Below are 24,531 nucleotides of genomic sequence, written 5' to 3' on the forward strand. Positions count from 1 at the left end.
TGCTTTACAAATTCTGAGATGGGGGGGGGGGCATGAAATGCCTAAGTTCTTCTAAACTTCATTCAACCAGTGCCCTTTTCTACTATTATGAACTTACTCAGGTTTTCTCATTTGAATTCTCTCTCCTTAACTTTAAACATTTTTCTCATTATTCTCCCTAACCTACAAACTGGTTTTGTTGTTTGAAAGTTCCATAGACAAGCACCACACCTTTTCTTTGCATTATGAGCTTTCTGCACCCATTTCATACATCTCAATGTATAAGATAATGGAGACCTCTGTGTGCAGCGTTAGACACTCAGGGCTGATCAGTGAATCGCGTTCTCTGCTCAAGCGAGGACTGGTGGTAGGAAACTCCCCAAGTGGAGCAAGGCACACAGGAATGGAGGTGGTGGAGGATGTAAATTGCAGCTGGCTTGGGTCTGAATTCTTCTAAGAAATTATGCTTTTTTTCTTTTCCTTTTTTAGTTTTTTAGGTTTTTTTTCAAATTTATACATTTCATTAGTTCTCCAATCAATTTAACATTTCAAAATTTGACTTCTTTCCCTCTCTTTCTGCGGTTCCTTAAATTTATTTTTTAATATATTCTGAATATCCAAATTCATTTAACTTCCTCATTTAATTATCTACTGTAAGTATATACTCTTATAAAACTGCTAATGTTTTTATCTGTTTACAATTTATCTGTAAAGATTCAATATTATGCTTTTAAAGTATTTTTGTTATTTTTATCAGTGTAAATAGTTCTTTACATAAGTAAGTCTCCAGAAAGGTTCTTGCAGGGAACTTACAATCTAAATTGATAATGGGAAAATCTACAGGGGGTGGGGGGATGGGAGAGAGAGATTTCCCCATTATCTTGGTCCCACTGATTAAAAAGAAACAGGTTTTAAAAACCACCCAATTTACTGAAAGCTGGCAGACATGTGTCATGGCTGGTGATGGGAAACAGACCAAAGTTACACGAATTATAGCCCAGGAAAACCTAACCATGAAATGCACCCATCTTTTCTCTGCCTGTTAACTTCTTCATGTTTACATGATTTCAGCTTGAATCCCCCAACCCCAAACTTTTTGGTTAGCTTAAACCAGGACTGCAATGCTGAGGGTGCTATGCTGCTATAACAAGGGCAACTGGCAAGGGTGTCTGGAAACTACTTCTGCTACTGCACCTTGAAGGGATGGTCCAAACCAAGGGTGGTGCCAGTCTGGTGCCCTTCATATGTTGTTGGACTCCAGCTCCCATCATCCCTCACCATTGACTGTGTTGCCTGGGGCTGATGGAGCTGAGAGTCCAGTAACACCTCCAAACGGTTACACATCTGCAGGGAGTGCACATGCAGTTGTGCAAGGAAGGCTGGAAGCTAAGCCTGATAGGATCCCACAAGAATCTCAAAGCAGCTCTTCGTGCATCATCAGCAGAGGTGCCCCCATTCCCAACACACTCTCAGCAAGTTATAGCTTGAGGCACTGGCCAATTCCTCCTGGCCCAGTTAAAAACTTCGGCAACGACTTTTGAGTCTTTGCAAGCCTCACGGAGCGTGAGCTCATACCTTGGCAAACCTGTTCACAATGCGGCCTGTTGGTGTCGTGTCAAAGAAGCTCATGGGCACACGCAGGATGTTGGACAGCAGCCGCTCGTGTAGGACCCGGGAGGCCCGGACAGCACCGTGGGCAGCAAGAAGGGCTGAAGTCAGCAGGAATAGAGCTAGAACAAAGACATCCATTGGTAAGGACCTGATGCGTAGGGAGATACTGGCATCAACAGCCTTAAGCCATTTGGTACTAGAGGACAGGGATAGGAACCTGTGGCCCCCCAGATGCTTTTCCTGACAACAACTTCCATCATTTTAGATCATTGGTTATGTTGGATAGGGCTGGTGGGACATGACATTCTGTTCCATGACATCTGGTAGACCACAGGTTGTCCATCTCTGATCTAGGTGAATTATGGTGCAGTTCCATTTGCCTTGGTGTTGTGCCCTGATGATATCACCTCCATAGACCTCTAGTGCTGCCCTCTGCAAAATGCCACCCTGGATAGCTGCCCATGTGTTCCCAGTAATGGGTCTATTGCTTTCAGCTGTGGGTCCAAATTTCACAGGTCTTTGGACCTTGAAAACTGCGACCAGCTCAAGAACAGAGCTTCCTGCTCTCAAGTGGAAGCCGTGTCAGATGTTCTGCTTATGAAAAACGTTCAAAAACCGGAGCACTTACTTCCAGGTTTTTAGCGTTTGGGAGCTGATTTGTTTGTCAACGAACAGGGCACAGGGCAGTTTCTGGCCACTCTACATTTCTCGAGTGGTTCTGTTTTTCGGAGACTTACACTGGCCAGCACCCAATGCCCCATAGATTCCAATACGCAGGTCACGTTGAGAAGCAGGGTAGGTCTGGTTCGCGTACTTTGCAGCATCATTTGTCCACTCACTAAGCCACAGGTTAGAGCCAATCGTGGCTACAGCTTGCCCTATGTAGGCAAGCAAGACCATTGTTGACAGGCACCAGCCAACAGCACGGAGGTATTGCAGATACATGCTGAACTTCACCTACAAGGCAGAGGGTTGTTATCAGAAACAGTGTGCCGTAGTGGGTGATCATTGCGCGCACTCTGAAATAACAGCCCTTGAAAACCTCTTACGTTCCAGCATATGCTATGGCATATGACTCAGTTAACCAGAAAATAAGCAGGAACCGTCCAGTAGTCAGTATATAAGGACAGAAAGACTGAACTGTTCCTTGGAGGGGCAGGGCGCAATAATGGACACTGCAAAGGCTCTTAAAATTGAGCGGCAGGTTAACAGGAAAGAAAGAATTTAACAAAACCCAAAATAGAGGGAACTATTGTAATCTCATTTTTTATTTTTTTGTTCGAACCACCTGGGGATCTTCGGATGAAGGGTGGTGTACTAATTAATTAATTAATTAATTAATTAAAACAGCATCACTACACCTTTTCCTTGGTGGTAATGGAATGAGGAGTCCTTCAACTAACCTCCTGCAAGGAGGTCATTCTCTGTTCCCCATCTTGCTCTGGGACAGGGTCTCCACAGCCCTCCTCCCTTCCATCTCTTTGAGACCCTCATTTGTCCTAATTATGAGGCAGGAGAACATTTTGACCCCTCCCTCTCACCTTGCCGGTTTCCATGGCCTCCTTGTCAATCAGCCTCTGTCCTTTTACCTCAGTCACTGGCTTCTTCTCCTTCAACTTCATTCGCTGTGACATCGTGAGCGACCTGTGGCTGCTGTTACTAAGGCTAACACAGGAGAACAATGATGAGGGACAGAGATTCTATCGTCCTTCCCCGCATGCTCTGGGCGTCGTGCTGCCCTGCCTGCCATTTTGTTTTTCTAAAGTATTTATACCTTGCCTTTTAGCCAAAATGGGTCTCAGAACAGTTTTCAAAAATCAGTTCTAAGACGGTTCCTGCCCTCAGGGTGACAATCTAAAAATACACAACACATGAAACCTGTTGTCTTGTGACTGGTACTGCAACCCTTTATCAATCTAAGAGCACATTAGGATGACCCAACATCCCAGTTCATCGTTTTCCCTGTATCACCCAATTTGGTTTTTCTCAGACCATCAGAGGTGGCTGAGATCAACAAGGATTCTGGAATGAAGCTGAAAATCTGAGTATGCCCAATGAGAAAAACATTACAGAACTTTGGAATCAAGGCAGCTGAGGGTGAAACTCAGCAAAGTATCAGCTATGCCAAGTCCAGAGAACCTGTGCCCACCCACCCCAGATGTTGTTACAGTATACCTCCTGAATGGGAGTGACAACATCTGGAGGGCCACAGGCTTCCCATTCTTGAGCTACACAGAGACAAAACCGTTCTGATCCCAGGCCCTGCAAGCCCTAGGAGGATGTTGATTGGGCAAGTGTGTGAAAGATGAGGTGACTTGATGTGGTGGTGCTGAGCGTGTTTTTTAGCCATGTGAGGAAAGATGCTAGGATCATAGAGGAGACTCTAGGAAGGAATCAACACTTGCCTAGGACTTCTGGTTTTGAGGAGGCCCCTTTGGTCCCCACCTACCCCAACCCTAAGGCCTTGCTCAATAGCCTTAAATAAATTCCAAATGGAAGAAAGGAAAGGGAGATATTAGAAAGACAGGGAGAAAGATGGGGAGAATAGGAAGGCAAATTAGCAAAGAAAGTGGCTGTGAGTTCATAGGAGGCCTAACCTGCGGATGAAGTCCTTTTGGTGGACACTGGCCTCACTCTTCTGGGACATGGTCACCACATCAGTTGGTACCTCCTCAGCTCCAGGTTCAGTGTCCCCATCCAGTTCTAGGTCCTCTTCCATCCCCACTAAAAAAAAGTCAAGACCATGGCATGAAACTCAGGAAGGAGGCAAGTTCAGGAAGAATTAAGTCTGAAGGTCACTATATCAGGTCATTATCTTAGGTGGATCCTGCCCCACCTGCCCCACAAGAGTTGTCTCGTTGCTGTTCAAAATGGAGTTTTGATACATGGAAGTTACAAATCATATTTATGGCACCAGTTTACTGTGACTCACTCCAGAACAAGATGCATACTGGACGGTCACTTCGATCAGTGTCCCTCAGCCCTGTATACAAGGCATGAGGAACCTCTGGGCCACAGGCCAATCTTAGCCTGCCAGTGGTACCACCTTGGACCTCAAGGCCATTTTCTCAAAACCATGCCCACCTGTCAATCAGCTGGCATTGCTCTGATGGGCAGCTGCAGGTGAAGTGCATGCAGCCAACAGCAACAGAACCAGTTCCCCACAGGAAAGTTGGCATGCGCAATCAATGCAACAGGATTTAGGAGAGTTAAATCCTGCTCCATGTGTCAGGATTCAGTTCAACTCTCTTCCTAATCAGGAAAGGATTTACACTGAAATCCCTGCTAGAGGGTGGAAACCTTAGTTGTGGTAGACGTTGCAATGCAAACCGCCTCCCTGATTACGCTACTAAATCAAATATGTTTTCTTCTGTTTCAGCAGCACCTTGCTTTATTGTGAAGTCAGGCAACAGGTGAGGAGCCCAGCTCAGCTGTCAAATTTGGCTTAAAAGGCCAATCCTGATAAGGTTCCCCTACCCCTGCTGTATAATGTAATGCTTTCTTACCTGTAGCTTCCTCTTCAGGACTGTTTTCCTGCTGGTTTCCATATGTGTTGAGCAGCTGAGCAAATGCTTTACCATTAGCCAGTAAGGTGCTGTAAGAACCCTGTTCGGAAACAGTTCCAGCCACCAGCACCACAATGTCATCCACTTGGGCCAGGAAGCTTAAGCTATGAGTCACCAGGATCCGGGTCTGTGGCACAAACCAGCATATCACAATTAAGGAGGTAGTATCAAGAAGATGTATGGGATGCGGGTGGCGCTGTGGGTTAAGCCACAGAGCCTAGGACTTGCCGATCAGAAGGTCGGCGGTTCGAATCCCCGCGACGGGGTGAGCTCCCGTTGCTCGGTCCCTGCTCCTGCCAACCTAGCAGTTTGAAAGCACGTCAAAGTGCAAGTAGATAAACAGGTACCGTTCCAGCGGGAAGTTAAACGGCGTTTCCATGCGCTGCTCTGGTTCGCCAGAAGCGGCTTAGTCATGCTGGCCACATGAGCACCACAACCCCAGAGTTGGTCACGACTGGACCTAATGGTCAGGGGTCCCTTTACCTTTATCAAGAAGATGGCACCCCAGCCACTCTGTACCCTGGACCTATGACATTATATCAGGAAGGCTTCTACAGGAACACTGTGGACTCACCTGTCTCTCCTTTACAAAAAGCCCACTTCACTAACTTAAATTAACCCTCTTGAATCCTCCTCCTGCAAGCTTTGAAAAAAACAAATGCTATATCTATTTCCCCATCGAAATGGCCACTCCTCCTTCAAACACAGGCACTAGAAACCCCTCCCAGCAGCTACAATTTCTAGGACGCAGCTCCAGCCTGAAGAGAAGCAGCTGAGCTTCCAGCTTGAAGACTCTCAGCTGACTCTCCAAGCCAACTGGAACATGCCAGCCCCTACAAAACCATTGCAACCAACCTAAGCCACTAGGTAGAGCAGCTTATTGAGGAGATCTCCGCCAACTCCTTTTCCTTGGACTTTGATGACAGCCTGCTACCTCACATCTGCTCCTGACCCCATCAACCCCCTGTTGCTGCCTTTCTGCCAGGTTCTAACTCTACACATGCCTCTGGCCTTTGGATCGTCATCTGCATGAACTCCAGACTACCTACGATCGCCTCTATTGCCTTCAATCCAGTGTTTGACCTCCACTCCATCTGTGGCCACATCTGTTTCCCTTCTGATCCTTGAACACCTCTACCTGAACAGGACCCACTCTTGGAGCTAGGTTAGGTCCCGACATTTGGCTTTCATGCATCTTAATATTGCCGTATGTTGAATTTCTAATCCTCTTTATTTAGCATTGTTTGCTTCTTTTAACTTAGCCTTCTGCCAGCTGCCTCAGTTTTCAAAGAACACACTGAAAGGCAGCGTCACAAAACAGAAGCAAACGCCAAATCCAGCTGATGCAGTTGATTAAATTTACTGTTTCAAGTAATATGGACCTCAATCCCAAAGAGGGTTGAGCTCTACACTCTTTACCAGGGACAAAGCAAGCTTCCATCTATAGAAAACAGTCACAGACCATTTGGAGTCAGTGACTTCTTTTGGAGCCAACTTTCAGTTACCTGAATCAGTAACGCTTGTCTCCCACACTGGCTAGATTTTTGTTCGCTTTTTTGTTCGCTTTGGGAGAAAGGTGGAGTATTAGTCTTGTAGCACTAACCAACAAAACATTTCTCCATCTGCTCTTCACAAAACGGGGTCTGCAGGGCAGGCAAGAGCTCACCTTCTGCTGCAGCAGCCCCTGTGGCCCCAGCACTTGGTCAAAAATGTGTCGTCCTACATGGGAATCCACAGCCGACAGGGGGTCATCCAGCAAGTAAATGTCTGCGTTGTTGTATACAGCTCTGGCCAGGCTGACACGCTGCTTCTGGCCTCCACTAAGGTTAATGCCCTGCAGAAGAAAGCAGCCAAGCTAGGATCTCTGAGCTTTCTCTATGGTTCAGTGCATGGCAACAACTTGAGCTCTGATTACTTGAAGCAGAAGCAGCCCCCTCCAATGGATTTGGCTTGGTCAGCCTTGACTGATGAAGATGGTCCTGCTGGAACTCACACCACATGACAGTGAATACTATAATACTCTACAACAATTCAGCATTTTCCCGTAATCGTCCATCCAATCAAATGCCCTTTCAGGACTTCTCCTACCCTTATGCACTCTCCCAATAGCAATTCTCCTGCCCTCCCTTAGTCCTGCACAGCTGCCTACATTAACACTTGCTCTTCCCACACCTCATACTGATGTCCAAAGATAACCAAATATGATCAGTGTTAACTCTCAATGACAGTCATAGAAAAGTAGAATTACAGAGTTGGAAGGGACCCTAGTCCAATTCCACTCAATGCAGGAATATGCAGCTGTCTCATATGGGGATCAAACCTGCAAACATGGCGTTATCAGCACCACACTCAACCAAGTGAGCTATCCATTGGAACTCTTAAGAATCTCCATGGAAAGTTTTTGTAATTCAGAACAGAGTTTGTTTTCTTCCAGGATCTCTATGGGCCATGAAAGAAAAACACAGCTACATGTGGCCACGAGAGCACTAGTAACCATTACTATTTGACTAGGAACTTTTGTAGATTTCTTTGCAAGGCTGGACCATCACCCACTGCATCCCTTGTTCCTGCATATATCAGAGCCATCTCCCTCCCTGTTCTACTTGCTCCATCGCCCCAGATTACCACCTGCCCCTTCTGCCATTAAGCCCAAGGTTGGCACCTTCTCTCCAATCTCAGTAAGGTCTCCTCCTGGCAGCAGCTGCAGGTCTGGGAGAAGAGCACAAGCATCTATGACCTGTTGGTATCGGGCCTCATCAAAGGGTGACCCAAAAAGGATGTTGTCCTTCAGTGTGGCATTCTGGATCCATGCTTGCTGAGACACATAGGCTATGGAGCCCTGAAGAAGCAAGAGGAAGAGGAGGAGACATCTATCTAGTCAATAGTACTTGGGAAAATCAGTGAATTGGAGATTAGCTTCTCTGGGGCTTCTTAGCAGAGCCGCCACCTCCTCTCACCTGAACATTGATATGTCCTTTGATGTTCTCCATCTCTCCCAACATGGCTGACACCAGCGAGGATTTGCCTGATCCCACAGATCCTACAATGGCCAACAGGTGCCCATTTGGAATTTTCAAGTTTATGCTGCAGGAGAAAAGTAGCACATGGAAGAAGCATGTATACGGAAGTGGACTGATCTTTGGGGCCAGGAAGGAACCATCCCGATTGAGAGAAACTCTACCAGTACATTCTTATTATCGTTCAAGGCCTGGTTTACCTTTCCCTGCCTTATCCAACAGGCAAGTGGGTAAGAAAGGACCCCCCCCCCCCGCTTACAACTGTAACGCAAAGGATCACAGACATCCCCTCCCCACAAACATACAAAATTGGTCTGGTATATGGTGACTTACTCTCTAATGGTGGCATCTGAATTTTGTTCCCAGGCAAAGGAGGCCTCAGAGAAAGTCACAGCACAGCCTAGAGGAGAAAGAAAAGGTAGCATTATCATCAAGGACAGCGTAGGAACGATTCCGGCCCCATCACAGAACACAAGTCGCACCTAACTTCTTACGCATTTTTACCAGCCTTCTACATTTGCTTCAGAACTCTGCCTGCTATGACCTCCAAACCCTAACCTTCAATTACCAGGGCTCGGTTCATGACATATGGCCGAAGTGTTCAGGTCTTCACTGCCCAGGTAGCGCTCCAGCCGTTCAGTAGATACATTGACCTGTAAGGTGCAGATGCAAAGTCAGGCATGCCAGGCAGTGATTGGGGTACCAGCACACCTGCAGAATCCAATTCTGATGCCTGTGCCCACTTTAAACATTTTTAGAGCTATGATCAGCACCAACTGATTAGGTTTGGGAGCTTCTCTTTCAATTTCCCTCAGTGCCTCTGACATGGGGTTATGCTGAGGCATTATGGGAAATTAAAACTGCAGCACCCAGACTCAGCAATCCAGCGATGATCAGAGTGTTGGCAGTCACGGCTGCCTCCCTTGCCAGGTAAGACTGCCTGGGGACACTTTGCCAAAGACCCTCTCAAAACTGGGGCATGGAGTAGCTTGGTGCTTTCTGGTGCTCCATGGCTTGTTGAAAGAGACATTTGCCATACAGATTGATCAGGAGTCTATGATATGCAACCCAAAGCTAAGGGAGCCCCAGTGCCATTTGCACAACCCAGGACCCAACCATCTCTCTCTACAAACAGGGAGTGAGCACCAAAACCGGGGTCAGGTTCCCCCTCCCACCTCAGTTACAGGATATAGGTCCCTCACCAGCCTACTCACCTGTACCAGGGAGGACAATGTCAATGGCAGGAAGCCCAGAGGGAAGCGCAGGACGTTGAACAGAGAGATAGAAGTGAAGGCTTTCTGCGCATCCAAGACATTGTTTTCATCAACCATCACATACACAGCAAATGTTACCACAGAGACCTAAGGAAGGAGAGTGAGGGGGTGAGGGGCATCTTTTACATTGCAAGGAATGAGCAAAAGGAACAAAAATAGTGTGCTGTCTTACTATGAAAGGAGCACAGGCAAAGAGGAAGATGGAGACGGATTGCAGGTAGGCAAAGCGCAGCAGCCGCTTCAGCTCCTGTGCCCGGATACCTCCGACTCGTTTCTCAAATGACGGCTCCCAGGCAAACAGCTTCAGGATCTGAAAGGATGCTTCTGGTCAGATATGGGGGCTCAGTTCAACAGAGCTTTCTATCCAGGGAAAGCAGGAGCAGGGCTCCATCCTACCATGTCTCATTTCCAGCACAAGCCCCTTCCCGACGCACACATTGCAGGCAAAGGCTAAGCAGGCGCTGACCTTGCATGCCTGCTTTGGGAAGGCATCTGGCAGAGATCAGAGGCAACACTCCCCGTTATCCTCTGCCTTATCTGCAATTCAAACTCCACTTACCGACTAGTAAGCCTAACCAAATTCAAATGGACTTAATTATCAGTAGACGTGGCTAGGATTGTGCTGCAAGCAATGCAAGGTCAGACTAAAAAAAAAATCCATTGATGTTTCCATCACTACAGCCAACTCATCACTGTGTTGGAGCAATCTGGTCTCTGCTACTCACCTTGATGCCGCTGAGAATTTCATTCATTATTTTCATGCGCTCATCCTTGTGCTTCATGTTCTTCACCTGCGCAAAGAAGTTGCAAAGAGGGAGTTGATCATTGTTCCAGCCCCACATAATACGTTGCCCAGGGACAAGTCATTGTGCTTTGTCCTCTGTAGCAGAACTGACCTCACAGCCCTTTCAAGCAAAAAGGCACTGCTGGTTCCCCACCCGCCCAGGACATTCCTTCCCTCACCTGGATGGCTCTGGCCTTTGTGACCAGCACAGCATTGATGGGGATAAGCAGGACCATGACAGCAATCCCAGCGAGCACAGAGGGACCGAGCTCCAGCCACAGAAACACTATAGACAGCACAATCTGCAGGGGAGCCGACCACAGCTGGTGCATCATGTTTGTGAAGTCCATGAAGCGCTGGGCATCTGCGGACATCAGATTCACCGTCTCGCCCACCGTGGATTCCTTCCGTGTGGCATTGGAAACAGTAAGGGCCTGAAAGCAGATACAACAGTGGCTGTAAAAACTAGGGGTACCAGATAATGCCATAGCCATTAGGGACCAGGGCACAAAGCACTAAGGATGAGCAAATCTGTCAGTGACTTCCTGTCTCTGTTTCTCACTTTTCCAATCTTCACTTTAGTCCTCCACATCGGTTTGCAATTTTTAAAATACAATCCATGAAAATCCATCAGCATTTTAGTATGAATTTCTCCTAATACACCCATTTGCATGCAAACTTGCCTAATGTACACATCTCTGCAAAGCTGTTTCCCCAAATATGATGCATCTGTGTATGCTATTATCACTTATATATGCATTTTGTGCACACTTTATCCCAGTGCATGCATTTCTGTATGCATTCCTTGGCTGGATAACTGCACTGCAAAAAAATCAATGAAGTGTGAATGTCAAAGGATCCTTCCATCCCAAGATCCAGGGGAAAGCAGTCCAAGTTGATTGGTCAGTACTAAGGAGAGCAGCCCCCACAAAAGGAGAAGGACCCAGCTGACCTTCTTGTAGATGGCAGCCATAAGAGCAGTGCGTACGAGCATGCCCAGTTCAAAGCAGAGTTGGAAATACTGCTGTAGGCAGATGGATTGCACCAGTGCGGTCAGAAACAGCAGCACTGCATAGAGGTAGCCATGCCAAAGGTAGGCATTTGGGTCTGACACAAAGGAGATCATCAGCCTGCAAGAGAAAATATTGATGAGCATCTCTCTAAATTCAACTCAGACTTGCACAAACCACACCTCAATAACACGCCCGCCTCCCACAAGCCCTACACATCAGCCTCTTGTTCTTCCACACACAGGCTACAGGCTCCTCCTCAACCAGGCTCATGCAATGCAACCATAGGTCACATGTGGACAACCCACAGGTCACATGCAACCTTTGTGGCTCTCTCCTGAACACCTCCATGTCTCCAGCGGACAATTTAAGTATACATGTCCATCCAGAAATAAGTCCCATTGTGCTCAGTGGGACTTATGCCCAGTCCCAGCTAAGTATACATGTGATAGCAGCCTTAGGGATATGCCTGTATCTCAATAACTCATCACTATTCCTCAATGCAGAGACCAAACTGTGTTCTTCCCTGGAGCAAACTCTGCTACTTATCCCCTACAGTGGACAACTAATATGAGACAGCTAAAATGGGACCACAGTATAAAACCTGGACCTGGGGAAATCATTTTTCAGATCCAAACCCTGGCTTTCTCTCAGAATGTTCCTCATCTATAAAAGCCATCTTAATGCACCATCTTACAGCAGAAGCGCAAGGAGATTGTTTTAGTTGCGCCTGGAATCTTCAGGCACATAGTTTGTGCCTTTAAAACGGTGAGAATGTTTTAAGGAATTCATCAGCGTGTGGATGGTCCAGACCGTATACAGTGGTACCTCGGGTTAAGTACTTAATTCGTTCTGGAGGTCCATACTTAACCTGAAACTGTTCTTAACCTGAAGCACCACTTTAGCTAATGGGGCCTCCTGTTGCTGCCGCGCCGCCGGAGCATGATTTCTGTTCTCATCCTGAAGCAAAGTTCTTAACCTGAAGCACTATTTCTGGGTTAGCGGAGTATGTAACCTGAAGCGTATGTAACCTGAGGTACCACTGTATATGGATTTCCAGCCAGTGACAAGATCTTCCTGCATCAGAAGCTTATTTAAACCCCATCACCCACCATCCAGGGCACCAGGAAAACTCAGAATTAAAAAGTGGAGCTAGGAGGACTCACTTCAGTAGCTGAGGGCTCACAAACACCAGGAGGTCTTGCACTACCTTGAGTGCCACTGATTTCATAAGGTTCCCAGCAAAGGTTCGGAATATAGAAGCCATCAGCCAGCTCTTCGCGTAGTCACCACGAGAGTCTTTCTTGTCTGCCTCCTTCTTGCCTTTTTCCTTTTTCTCTTCCTAAATTCAGAGCAGGGTTTAGGTCTGGCAGGCATCAAGCAGCCCCCAACTCTCAGGGTGGGGCAACTGCCACATAAAGCCAGCCATTGTATTTATTTATAAAGATTTATTAATTTGATAAATTTGTATCCCACTTTACTTCGCAAAGGAGCCCCAGGGTGACAAACAAAAAGTTATAAACTATAGAAACATTATTTTGAACCTCTTAAAAAGAATTCCAATACAGATGCAGACTGGGAAAGTTATTAATTTAGAAGGCTCCCTGAAAGACGATGGTCTTCAATAGATGCCAAAAAAACAATAGAGATAGCACCTGTCTAATTTTCAAGGGGAGCAGGGTTCAAAGGACAGGGACCGCAACATTAAATGTCCGATTCCTACATTGTGCAAAATAGAGCTTCTGATATGTGCAGAAGCCCCCCCCCCCCCCGTAAAGCACAGTGATATTGCCACCGGCCCCCCAAATAGCTCTAAGCTGCAGTGGCCTAGGGGATCCTGTGTGTAAGATTTCCTCCCTTTCAGCCCAGCATTTGGATCTGAAATGTAAGCCCCATTCTCTCTCCCAGCAGCAGTAGTTACCAAAACCAATGCATCCTGACTCTGGGCTTTGCTCAAGCCATTCATGTGCTGGTCAGTAGCTGCTGAATGAAGTTTCCTCTTCCGTTGCCGGATCTCCAGTTTCCGCTGAGCATTTTTTATTCCAGCTCTCATGTTCTTCTCGAGCGAGCCTAAAATTTTCCCCGTCTTATGTTCTTCCTTCAAGTCCCAGAGGTCATCAATTTCTAGTGGCTTGCGGTAGCCCTTGAGCACCATCCTGAAACGTACAGCAGATTTACTCAGGTGCTCAAAACCCTTCACCCCACTAACTTGTTGCTTTGACCATGCTCAGGCACAACAGTGAAATGAGCCCAGTATCCAAGGGTTGGGGCTTTGGGGGAAGTGAGAGGCTGCCAGCTCCCCATCAGTTGGCACTTGTTGAACAGAATGAAGAATTCCAAAAGGCTAGACCCTCTAATTAGACACATCAGAGGAAATAAAAGACTTAAATAGGAGCTTGGTTTAAAACACTACATTGCAGTACGGCATTTCTCACCATGCAAATATTTCAGATCCAGAGCCCTAGTGATTAGAACTCTGTGGTCTTAACCCCTTCATATACTAACTAGCACTGTTAGGTTTGACTGCAAATCTCCCACATGCACAACAGGAGGAGAGCAGGGAGAAGTCCTGTTTCATAAGCAGAAATCCTTGCACTAATGGGACAGATTAGTTGATCCTAACCCTAACCTTTATTCTCCTAGATGTAATGCACTTATCTTTTCCACTCAGATTTGCATACCTGCTGTACCACTGGAAAGTGAGGAAGCTCAGGAAAGAGGCCACAATCTCTGGGTTCTGAAAAACACGGGAGGCAGAATGTCTAGGTGAAAAATTCAGGATAGTGTGACTAACTTGGCTGTCACCTTTTGAAACAAAGCCTTCAAGACACATATGGCAAATGTTCCTTTTGAGACCACTCCCACCAAACAGTGCATCAGGCAGCCAGGTGTGGCCTATGAAACCCAGCTTCCTGGTGAGCTGCTGTGTGGAAACGTTCCCTATCCCATCAAGCCCACTCCGAGAACCTATACAAAGTGGGGATACCATGCAGAATACCAATGGCTGTTCCTGTCCCAAAGGTTATCCTCCAAGTCTAGACCATGCAGCTGAAGACACTCACTTTCTTTGCAGCTTCCTTCATTTCGGGGGCAACGTCGGAAACAATAGAGATGAAGAACAAAATAAGTTGAAGCCCGTAGGAGACAAGGAAGAAGCTAAAACGTGGCACATCAGTGATGGAGCCCTGCAAGAGAAGAAAGCAAATGGGAGATACTAGTGGAAGTAACCAAATTGTGGAGCTGAACCCACTTCTTCCCAAGCAGTTAGGGCTAAAGTCTGTGCACCAGGACAACTCCTTCCTGCAGCTTTTTGGCCTTTCTTCCTACTTCCCCCTGCCTCAGGACTGTCCTGAGAAATAGGGTGGGTGAACCACAGCAGACAGGCTTGCAGAGCTGAATGACCCCAGAGGTGGTTTTGCTGGGGCCACCTCAACCTTTGCCATCCTGGGTTGCCTAGTTTTTCATAGACTTCTTGCGTTCCTGACCTGTATTGCTTGCCGGATGAGAGTCTGGAGCTGAAATACACCACAGAGCACAGAAAGGAGGAGGAAGATGAAGAGAGTCCCTGAGTCTCTGCGGACGGTGAAGCGGCGGCTGTCATGGATCAGCAGAACGAGCAACTGCAGTAGCGAAAAAGAGCCAAGAGTTTGCAAGACTGGGTTGGTTTCAGGGTTAGGAAATGGAGGGAGGTGTGATGTAAACTTATGGCACCAGGCTGGACATCAAACTTGATAATGAAGAGGAACCTGAGATCCACCTTCTTAGCTCACTGAACATGCTCACTTGAGACAAGCTCAAAATATGGCTTGTGACTTCTAGTTGAGCTTCCAGAATGAGATCTGGAAACAGACTGATGTATTACGGTAATTATGAAATAAGAGAACGGCCTTTGCCTTCATAATTCTAAATTTGTATAATGCTAAAAAAAATCTACCTCCACTTCCTAGCTCAGATCAGATCAGCTAGCCAGGGTGTAATTAAATGTGACAAACTAAATCAGTGGTTCCCACCCCTGTGGAGCACTTGAAAACTGCTGAGGGTCTTGGCAGAACCACTTAATGGTTTTTCTGCCTGTTGTAGCAATTGTGATGTGCTGTGCTAGAAGCTGTATGATTTTCAACTGTATTTTTATTGCTACTTTTATTTCTTAAGATACGGCTTTTGATGACAGAATTCAAATTACAATAAAATAAAATATAAGAAATAGAAGCAGCAATAAAAATACATACACACATATGTGTGTGTGTGTGTGTATATATTTCATACCAGTGGAAGGGATATTGGGCAGGTGTGAATCTGATTGGGTTGTCAGTTCTGGTTGCTGTTTTTAACCCTTTCTCCCTGTAGTATTTTCCTGATAAATGCTGCCTCATCTCAAATCTGCTATTTGCCCCACAGGAGAAAATACACAGCTGCCCATCTTCAGGGACATACCAAATAAGATGTAACTTGAGGTGTATGATGCGCCTTGGGGTAGCAGGTTGCCATTGAAGGGACAATGCGAAAGGGATCTACCCTCGTGGAGAAGCACTTTGAGAGTAATATGAGGGTGATGGACAAATTTTGTTCATTGAATATTTGTACTAATATTATCCCAGTTTTTATTGTATTTTAAACTACCCAGAGGACTTGGGCCAATGGGCAGCCACTGTTGTTGTTGTTTTCTCATATGCGGCTTAATGTTCCTTGTTAGTTTGTTCTTTTCATGGTGTACTTGGGAAATATGGGAGTTTGATGATGGGGAATTAGTGTGGGGTCACTTTTGATTATGTTCTAGTGTCTGCTTTTTATGTTGTGGTATAAGGTTTAGGTTAATAAATAAATAAATTTATTATTATCCTAAATCTCCCTTAAAAAAGAAAAAGCCGTTTCAGGCAGCTGCTTTAAAGATCGGAGAAGATCAGAGCGCTGGCATTTGGGGGGGGGGGAGCATTTGACTTTTCTTCCTTGTTTTTTCTCTAATGTAACCCCCTCCCTTCAAAATACTATTCTGGGTCTCATCAGGACTTGTATTAGCACACAGCCCAATGGAAACAGAAGGCTGAAACTGGAGTTGGCAACTCTGTGGTGAAAAAAAACTTGTTCTTTATAAAGGACATTTTAATTCCAGACCAGGACATTGTTTGATGAAGGAGAGCTCTCACCCAACTAATGAAGTAGAGTGCTGGATTCAAGTACTGGACAATTGGGTTTCGGCTAACAGGGGTTGGGTGTGGGAGGTTTCCGAGGTCTTCGGCAACAGTGAAAAACACTTCAGCAAGGGCCATCAGTAAGAGCAGCGCAGCCAGCACCTGGCAAAGGAAGAGCAGAAGTGTCAGATTGCTACCTGCAACGTTCTAGGAGAATAAGGTTGCAAGGAGCTTCTAAACCTATCGTGGAGAAGCTACATATGCAGGGCAAAGCCACATTCCACAGCACAAGTGGCCCAGGAGAACTGCTATGCATCACACCCTCCGTCAAGTAAAAATCAAGTGTACTGATATACCCCTTTCCTGCAAGGAATGCACTCAAAGTGGGTTCAAAACACATAAAAATCCCTGTGTTATTTATAATATAAGTGTATGTATATGTTTGTTAGTTTTGATTGGGTATTCCTTTTTTTAACAATCACAGTGCAAACTACATCAACAGTAAATACACTACAGTACTTGATTCCTAACAATTCTGTATATACTAAACACCACCACTATTGTGACGGCATTACATAAGCAAGACATGGTTCAAAGGCTTCTGGCCAAAGGACACTTAAGTTCATCTGACCCTCCGGCTTTCCTGCTCTTTCCACCCACATTTCCCAGTTAGCACAGATCCCTACTTCAATTAAACCCTTTCAGGGTTTCTCACATCACCACCATCCACCTCCCAGAGAACTGCTTTGCCCTTTGATCTGCTTGTCCTTTGCTTCCACCTTGCTACTAACACCTTTCTCTCCCACCTGTTTAATAAGGTAAACTCTTGTGACAGATGATTTCTTCATCCTGGATGTGCAGATGTGAAGAAGCTGCATTGGGCCAAAGAGCCAGAGGAAGCCCAGGGGGATCCAGACCAGAACAGTCTGTTCAAAGCAGAGTGGCAGGTCGGCATCATTCCGGTCCAGGAAAGAAGAGTTCTGGAGGCATCAAAAACAAGAAAATAAGGCATACGCCAACACTTGCTAAGATCTTTAGTACACATGTACTACCTGACATAGTTTCACATGTATCCATGCCCCACACCACTATGCGTTGCACCATTGATGGAGAGCCTGTGGTACTCAAGATGTTGATGGAGTCCAACTCTCATCCGCCCAAACTAACATGGCCAATGGTCGAGGATGATGGGAGCTGCAATCCAGCAACACTCTGGTGATGGTGACACAGGTTCCCCATTCCTGCCTTACATCTCTCTTCCAAGTTCCACTGCGGATCTACACAATTACCATGTAAACATTGACAGCAATTGCCACAATTCCAAAACCACAGCACATGCCATGAACCCATTACAATATTATAACATCTTCCAAAGATTTGCTGCATTTGCCCAATGCATCATAACACAACCCCAGGATAACTGATTTCCACCTCCAATCTCCACTGCTGTTCTGAGGGTGTTCTTGTTCCATTGATTTACAACCACCCTTACTCATCCTTATGCTAACCCATTCAGTATGACTCACCTGCAATCAAGCCAGTTAGTGATGCTTTGTGTTAGAATCCAATGACATTTTCAAGTGGGCAAAAGTCAATGTTTGTATTCACCATAACACAGCACTGATGTTTACTACCAGCATGTAATTGCGTTGAACCTTTGTTGCACATGCTATCTAATAAGAGCAGTTATCAATTAGAGATACCCTGGTGGGATATCTATATGGGTGATGGTTTATGATGTACATGTTGTGTGAGCTAACATTGCTGATACTGTGTTTAACTCTCAAACTGATTTGGACATCCTTTCTTCCCCTTAATTCAACATTTACCATTATTTCTGCAGAACAAAACTGGATTTCGTTTTTACTATACTGGGATCAAAACAGCTGTAGAAAAATCTGTTTCTTACAGCGCAATGATTGCAGCCTACGTTCCCTTTAAAGAAACTTCAGCATGCAGCTTGGTTGAGCAGTTTTAATGGAGCAAATATAATTATTTAGTATTTTTGCACGACTTTTTAGGGTTTGTATTTGTAAAGAACTTTTGAGTTAAATGGGGGAAACAGCTAACGAGTCTACAGTGGAGAGAGCCCCCCAACAACACATTCCCATGATGTACAACATGCAAAATGATGTGAGTGTGTCCCACTGGAGGCAAAGCCAATAATAATAATAATAATAATAATAATAATAATAATAATAATAATAATAATTTATTATTTGTACCCCGCCCATCTGGCTGGGTTTCCCCAGCCACTCTGGGCGGCTTCCATAGAAACCAAAGATACAGTAAAATATCACAGATTAAAAACTTCCCTGAACAGGGCTGCCTTAAGATGTCTTCTGAATGTCAGGTAGTTATTTATCGCTTTGACATCTGATGGGAGGGCGTTCCACAGGGCGGGCGCCACTACCGAGAAGGCCCTCTGCCTGGTTCCCTGTAGCTTTGCTTCTCGCAATGAGGGAACCGCCAGAAGGCCCTCGGCGCTGGAACTCAGCGTCCGGGCAGAACGATGGGGGTGGAGACGCTCCTTCAGGTATACTGGGCTGAGGCAGTTTAGGGCTTTAAAGGTCAACACCAGCACTTTGAATTGTGCTCGGAAACGTACTGGGAGCCAATGTAGGTCTTTCAAGACCGGTGTTATGTGGTCTCGGCGGCCGCCCCCAGTCACCAGTCTAGCTGCCGCATTCTGGATTAGTTGTAGTTTCCGAGTCACCCTCAAAGGTAGCCCCACGTAGAGCGCATTGCAGTAGTCCAAGCGGGAGATAACTAGAGCATGCACCACTCTGGCGAGACAGTCCGCGGGCAGGTAGGGTCTCAGCCTGCGTACCAGGTGGAGTTGGTAGACAGCTGCCCTGGATACAGAATTGACCTGCGCCTCCATGGACAGCTGTGAGTCCAAAATAACTCCCAGGCTGCGCACCTGGTCCTTTAGGGGCACAGTTACCCTATTCAGGACCAGGGAGTCCTCCACACGAGCCCGCCCCCTGTCTCCCAAAAACAGTACTTGTGTCTTGTCAGGATTCAACTTCAATCCATTAGCCGCCATCCATCCTCCAACCGCCTCCAGGCACTCACACAGGACCTTCACTGCCTTCACTTATTCTGATTTGAAAGAGAGGTAGAGCTGGGTATCATCTGCATATTCGATGGACACCCAGTCCAAACCCCCTGATGATCTCTCCCAGCGGCTTCATATAGATGTTAAAAAGCATGGGGGAGAGGACAGAACCCTGAGGCACCCCACAAGTGAGGGCCCAGGGGTCTGAACACTCATCCCCCACCACCACTTTCTGAACACGGCTCAGGAGGAAGGAGTGGAACCACAGTATAACAGTGCCCCCAGCTCCCAGCCCCTCTAGACGTTCCAGAAGGATGTTATGGTTGATTGTATCAAAGGCCGCTGAGAGATCCAGCAGAACTAGGAAACAACTCTCACCTTTGTCCCTAGCTCGCCGGAGATCATCAACCAGCGCGACCAAGACCCCAATGCTGCCAGCCCCCAGGGCATCCCTCTAGGAAGAGGATCGAGTCCCTTTATGTGACACACAAGCACCATTTTGGAGCAGAACAAACACACACAGGGCAGTGGTGGACCTTGGTGTCTCAAATTTCAGTGGCACCCTGTACAACACCAAATTCTGGCACTCTCGCCAACCATTGGAAGTAATAGTGGACTGCGCTCCCCTGGAGCTGATCAAACCCCATGCTGTACACTCTTGAGTTGTAATCTGTCAGCATGGGATCTATATACAAGTAATGATGCGCTGTAATTGGGTGCTCTGCTGTGACAATATGGGCAGGGTGGTTGTTGTCATTGTTGGGGGAGTGCCTGTTTTTTGTTTTAAATTAAAACCTCCCACTGAAATCTATGGAAATAAATTCCTTCTACAAGGGTCAGGACGGTGTAAAGTTGCACTGCTACTAGGGGCAAAACCATGATCTGGAGTACAGAATATGTATCCTCTTCCTGTGTCACCCACACAACTCCTCACTGTTTCAGTTGCGCCGCAGACACCCAATTGCCAATGAAACTACATCAGTGGAATATTTTGACGCCGTTATCAGTCATGTGTTATGTCATGTGACTCATCTAGTTCAGTATTGTCTACTTGGACTGGCAGTGGTTCTTCCAGATTTCAAGCAGGTACCAATGGGCTTTTGATGTTTGCCCTGACAGTTTGAAGTAATTGCTGGAGACGTCACCATTTCAGAAACACAAAATCTCGTTTTATTGGAGGCACCGGGAGAGTCCTGCCTGTTATGTATGAAACAGACTCTTGGCATGAACAGAATCAGGGGAAATCCCAACATCCTTCACTGCAAAGGAAAAGTTAGTGTTGTACTCTACTTGCCAAGAGGACCACTAGTAGCTAAGGACGTAAAGAGACAGCGATTTCCACCTGTCCTGCCTTTGTTGCAATCATCACTGTTTCCATTCTGCTACAGTTCAGTTATAACCTAAGTTAATTTGTTCTGCTATCTGTTATAGCCCAAACTAACATAGTGAATTATGTAACCAATTTCAATGCATTTTAATGAAAGGGAAACATCAAAAACAAAATTATGCATGTAATATTCATGGACCTAAATAAACAACAGCTATCATTTGTATTTGCATGGTTACTGTTCCTGATCTTGGGTGAACATACAAATTGTGGCAATTTCTGCTCCCATTTCTGTTTCTGGTGGAACGCCCTGAGATCCCTACAAGCAGTAGAGGAGACAACAACTCTCAAACAAAGACAGCTGCACTCTGATCAGCTTAGTCAGCCTCACTCATGAGCCCTTGTTTAGCAATTTAAATCTCCTGGTGCCCAGGACTTCTCCATCAATGACAAGGAAACAGATCTGGGCAATTCACTAGAAAACCAGTACCCATGGCTGACAGGGTGGTGCGACAATTTAAATTTACTTCACAGGGATGTGGAGTGATCTAGATCACGCAAAGGACTGGAGACTCCTCAAGTCAACAGCTAACCTACATGGTCATAATTATCAAGTACCAAAAGTCCTGGGAGCATACCACTTCAGAATGGAGCAGGAGAGGACCTGAACCAAGTGAAATGTTCTCTGGGAAGCTAACACATCAAGGAGACACTTAGTCTATGGGCCCTTTGCCTACGATGGACATCTTTGTCAACTCTAGAATTTGTTGTGGGCACCACACACACAACACAGCACAACCAGTACTGTTGGCTACAAGATCATGATTCTTTCAGACTTAATTTCAGCTGAGGGAGAAGTGGAGGAAGAGGCCCACATTCAGAACTCCAGTGATAGATTTCATGAACAGGAAAGCGGTTTTTTTACATATGGAATGAAGCACTTGATCCCCCCAGTTGCATTCTGCTATACTATGTGGCATGCCCAATAATGTAGATCACCTATGCCCCCATCTTCCGTTTCTGTGTGAGATTAAAGAACCCTCCTATTTTCTCTACTGTGAATCATTTGAGTCAGAGTTACAAGTGAAACGATCATGATTGTATCATACATGGAGTGTTAACATCTCCACTAATGCTTTGGAGCCTTCTTGTCCTCTAAGACACTACAGTGGTACCTCGGGCTACATACACTTCAGGTTACAGACTCCACTAACCCAGAAATAGTACCTCGGGTTAAGAACTGTGCTTCAGGATGAGAACAGAAATCGTGCTCTGGCGGCGCGGCAGCAGCAGGAGGCCCCATTAGCTAAAGTGGTGCTTCAGGTTAAGAACGGACCTCCGGAATGAATTAAGTACTTAACCCGAGGTACCACTGTATTATTATACAGGTGACCCCTCCACTTGCATAGGGGTTATGTTCCAGGCCCTCACATGTATAAGTGAAATTGTGTAACATGGGGAGAACCTGCTAAGCCTCCAAATGCCTGTTTCTCCCTGCTAAAAGTTGTATAATTCTTTATCTCCCTGACATCTGATGGGAGAGTGCTCCACAGGGGAAGGTGCCACCGCTGAGGAGGCCCTCTGCCTGGGAAAGGTCTCCTCACAAGCCACGAGGACTGTCCAGCTCTCTCCCATCTTCCAGTGCTCAGTGCACCCACTGGAGCAGTAAGCAACACAAAGATGATGTATCTGTTCATTGTAAAACCCCTGACTCGCTACGTTCAGACTGCAGGCTTTGCTTTTACTAAGCGTGCACACAGAACTAACACACCACCGCTGTCCCAACTCTCAAAGTAAACAGCCCTAACAGAGGCGTTTAGCCATCCTCCCGCAATTCAGGACATTCCACTGCACGCTGGCCTTTAGATTTACAGTGGGACATCCCTGCCAGAAGCTGAGCTACCATCTACTCAGGGAGAAACCGCCACTCACCCAGAAAACTGAGCCGCAGTACTGCTCCAAGGCTGCTGCCATGGCAAGGCACTTCTTCCTCCTGCCTTTGTCTGACCTATCAGCCAGAGAGGCTGAGCAGGACGAAAGTCTCACAGGTTCAACGGAGGGGCGTTGGGCACAGCCTCTCAACAACAGATCATTAATCGTTAACTCATGGTGTGCAGTCAGCCCCATGGATCAAATTCATGAACCTTGGATGGCATAGGCAGAGGAGCTGCCTGGGTATGGCCAGAGACACTGCAGGAGAGGTGGCGGCGTGGATTCTGGTGGGCAGCAACATGTGCTGTCTTGGATGAGATCCCTCAAGTTGACTCACCACTAGTCTAGGACCCCCTCCCCTGTGGTGATAAAGTTGAATAATGCCTGGGAAGAAAGCGTGGGAAGACAACCATCACCCCTTTTCCACACCAGGGAATTTCGCATGCTACTCTCTACCTCAGCGGATTTCCAGGATAGTCTCGGTCTGATTCTGCCCCATTGTTCTTCTGCATCATGATTTCTGTGGGCAAGGCATTTCTGAAAGTATGCAGCAGAGTCTTACCCATTCCAGCACCTAGGTATCCCCCCCATTGTGTAATCCTACACAGCCAGTCAAGCGTCATGGACTGTTCTAGTGTCCCATCAGATTGGTACTGCACTGGGGGATCCATAGATCTCAACTGGGAAGTACTGAATCACAAAAAGTGGTCTGAGAGTGAGCAAACCAGGTTGGAGGGGGGCGGTGGGCCGGGAACTATGAAAATACTACTCGGGATGAAAGACAAAAACTGAACCTGTCCCTAGCTACCAGCAGTAGTACTGACCTCATTGTGTCCCCCCCCCCCTTGCCCAAAGTGCTCCTGAAACGAACTAAAAAAAGCCAAGAGAGATTCTGCTGTCTCATTCTTTATACAATCAATAAACTCAGAACCGACTGTGATTCATAGTCCTGACTAAAGGGTCCAATGTCCACGGAACAAGCAATTTAAATCCCTCGTGGTTAATTATTAGATAGTTAATCAAATCTCATCATATTATAAACAATGTCCCTATCTGGATGGCAGCAGTCTGTTAAAATTCAGGAGCACACAACACAACCTTAGGAAATGGGAAGTGAAGACCACCTTTCCACAATGGACAACTTTATAACTCCCAATTCTGCCTTACGCTGAGACACAGGGAAGGGCCAATGTGTGGTTCTACCACAGGGTGAAATAATTCCTTTCCTACAAATTGGTGTTAATGGTAGGCTGTTGCAACGGTGTTCCCCTTTCTCAGGGTACTTTTATTTGTAAAGGTGGAGGGGGGCAGAGTTGAATTTCATAGATCAGTGCAGAAACACAGGTTCTCAGAATTCACATCTACTTTGCTCCTTCTCTAGTCCTGCTGTTGTAAAGTAAGCCTAAGCTCATGGTTTGTCTTGCTTCAGACATGGGCCCAGGCTTAGCCTGAAGCAGCAGGCCCAGAGGAGCAATCACAGTCTCTCCTCCTCTGTATGCCAGAGCATTTGTGCCAAGTCATGATTTGGCTTAGCTTTACTTGTGAGTCATTGTGTGAGATCCACAATGGCCTTTAGCAGCAGAAACCACATGACTAACTCTTACACAATCTCTGAATCTCTAAACTCCCCTTACCAGAGTCAGCTAAAACATCAAACATTTTCTGAACTTCTGCTCCTCCTCAAGATACTGATTATTCTGGAAGGTTAACTTACCTGAGGAGCTGCCCTGCTTGTCAAGAAGCTATGCAAATAGAGGCAAATGCCATAAGGGCAAGAAAATGATGCCCTTATGGCAACCTTGCAGCCTGGCTACTCTAGTCCATGTGTTGATAAACGTGAG

General features: G+C 46.3%; 1 protein-coding gene across 1 annotated transcript in view; it reads right to left on the minus strand.

The window, feature by feature from the left end:
- ABCC2 (ATP binding cassette subfamily C member 2) overlaps positions 1–23,053 on the minus strand; it is a 32,121-nt gene extending 9,068 nt beyond the window's left edge. The window contains exons 1-23 of the mRNA XM_028730610.2: positions 22,691–23,053; positions 17,177–17,350; positions 16,386–16,532; positions 14,727–14,861; positions 14,304–14,426; positions 13,923–13,978; positions 13,163–13,397; positions 12,408–12,583; positions 11,184–11,361; positions 10,411–10,665; positions 10,173–10,238; positions 9,620–9,757; positions 9,388–9,534; positions 8,742–8,826; positions 8,507–8,573; positions 8,114–8,240; positions 7,819–7,995; positions 6,823–6,990; positions 5,097–5,283; positions 4,188–4,314; positions 3,132–3,255; positions 2,328–2,547; positions 1,555–1,709 (exon numbers count right to left, since the gene is read on the minus strand). Coding sequence (XP_028586443.2) covers positions 1,555–1,709; positions 2,328–2,547; positions 3,132–3,255; positions 4,188–4,314; positions 5,097–5,283; positions 6,823–6,990; positions 7,819–7,995; positions 8,114–8,240; positions 8,507–8,573; positions 8,742–8,826; positions 9,388–9,534; positions 9,620–9,757; positions 10,173–10,238; positions 10,411–10,665; positions 11,184–11,361; positions 12,408–12,583; positions 13,163–13,397; positions 13,923–13,978; positions 14,304–14,426; positions 14,727–14,861; positions 16,386–16,532; positions 17,177–17,350; positions 22,691–22,885 — 3,462 coding nt within the window. The 5' untranslated portion in view covers positions 22,886–23,053. The remainder of the gene's footprint in view (positions 1–1,554; positions 1,710–2,327; positions 2,548–3,131; positions 3,256–4,187; positions 4,315–5,096; positions 5,284–6,822; positions 6,991–7,818; positions 7,996–8,113; positions 8,241–8,506; positions 8,574–8,741; positions 8,827–9,387; positions 9,535–9,619; positions 9,758–10,172; positions 10,239–10,410; positions 10,666–11,183; positions 11,362–12,407; positions 12,584–13,162; positions 13,398–13,922; positions 13,979–14,303; positions 14,427–14,726; positions 14,862–16,385; positions 16,533–17,176; positions 17,351–22,690) is intronic.
- Between the last annotated feature and the right edge of the window lie 1,478 nt (positions 23,054–24,531).

The sequence above is a fragment of the Podarcis muralis genome, chromosome 6 (assembly GCF_964188315.1).
Source record: "Podarcis muralis chromosome 6, rPodMur119.hap1.1, whole genome shotgun sequence".
NCBI classification, from domain to species: domain Eukaryota; kingdom Metazoa; phylum Chordata; class Lepidosauria; order Squamata; family Lacertidae; genus Podarcis; species Podarcis muralis.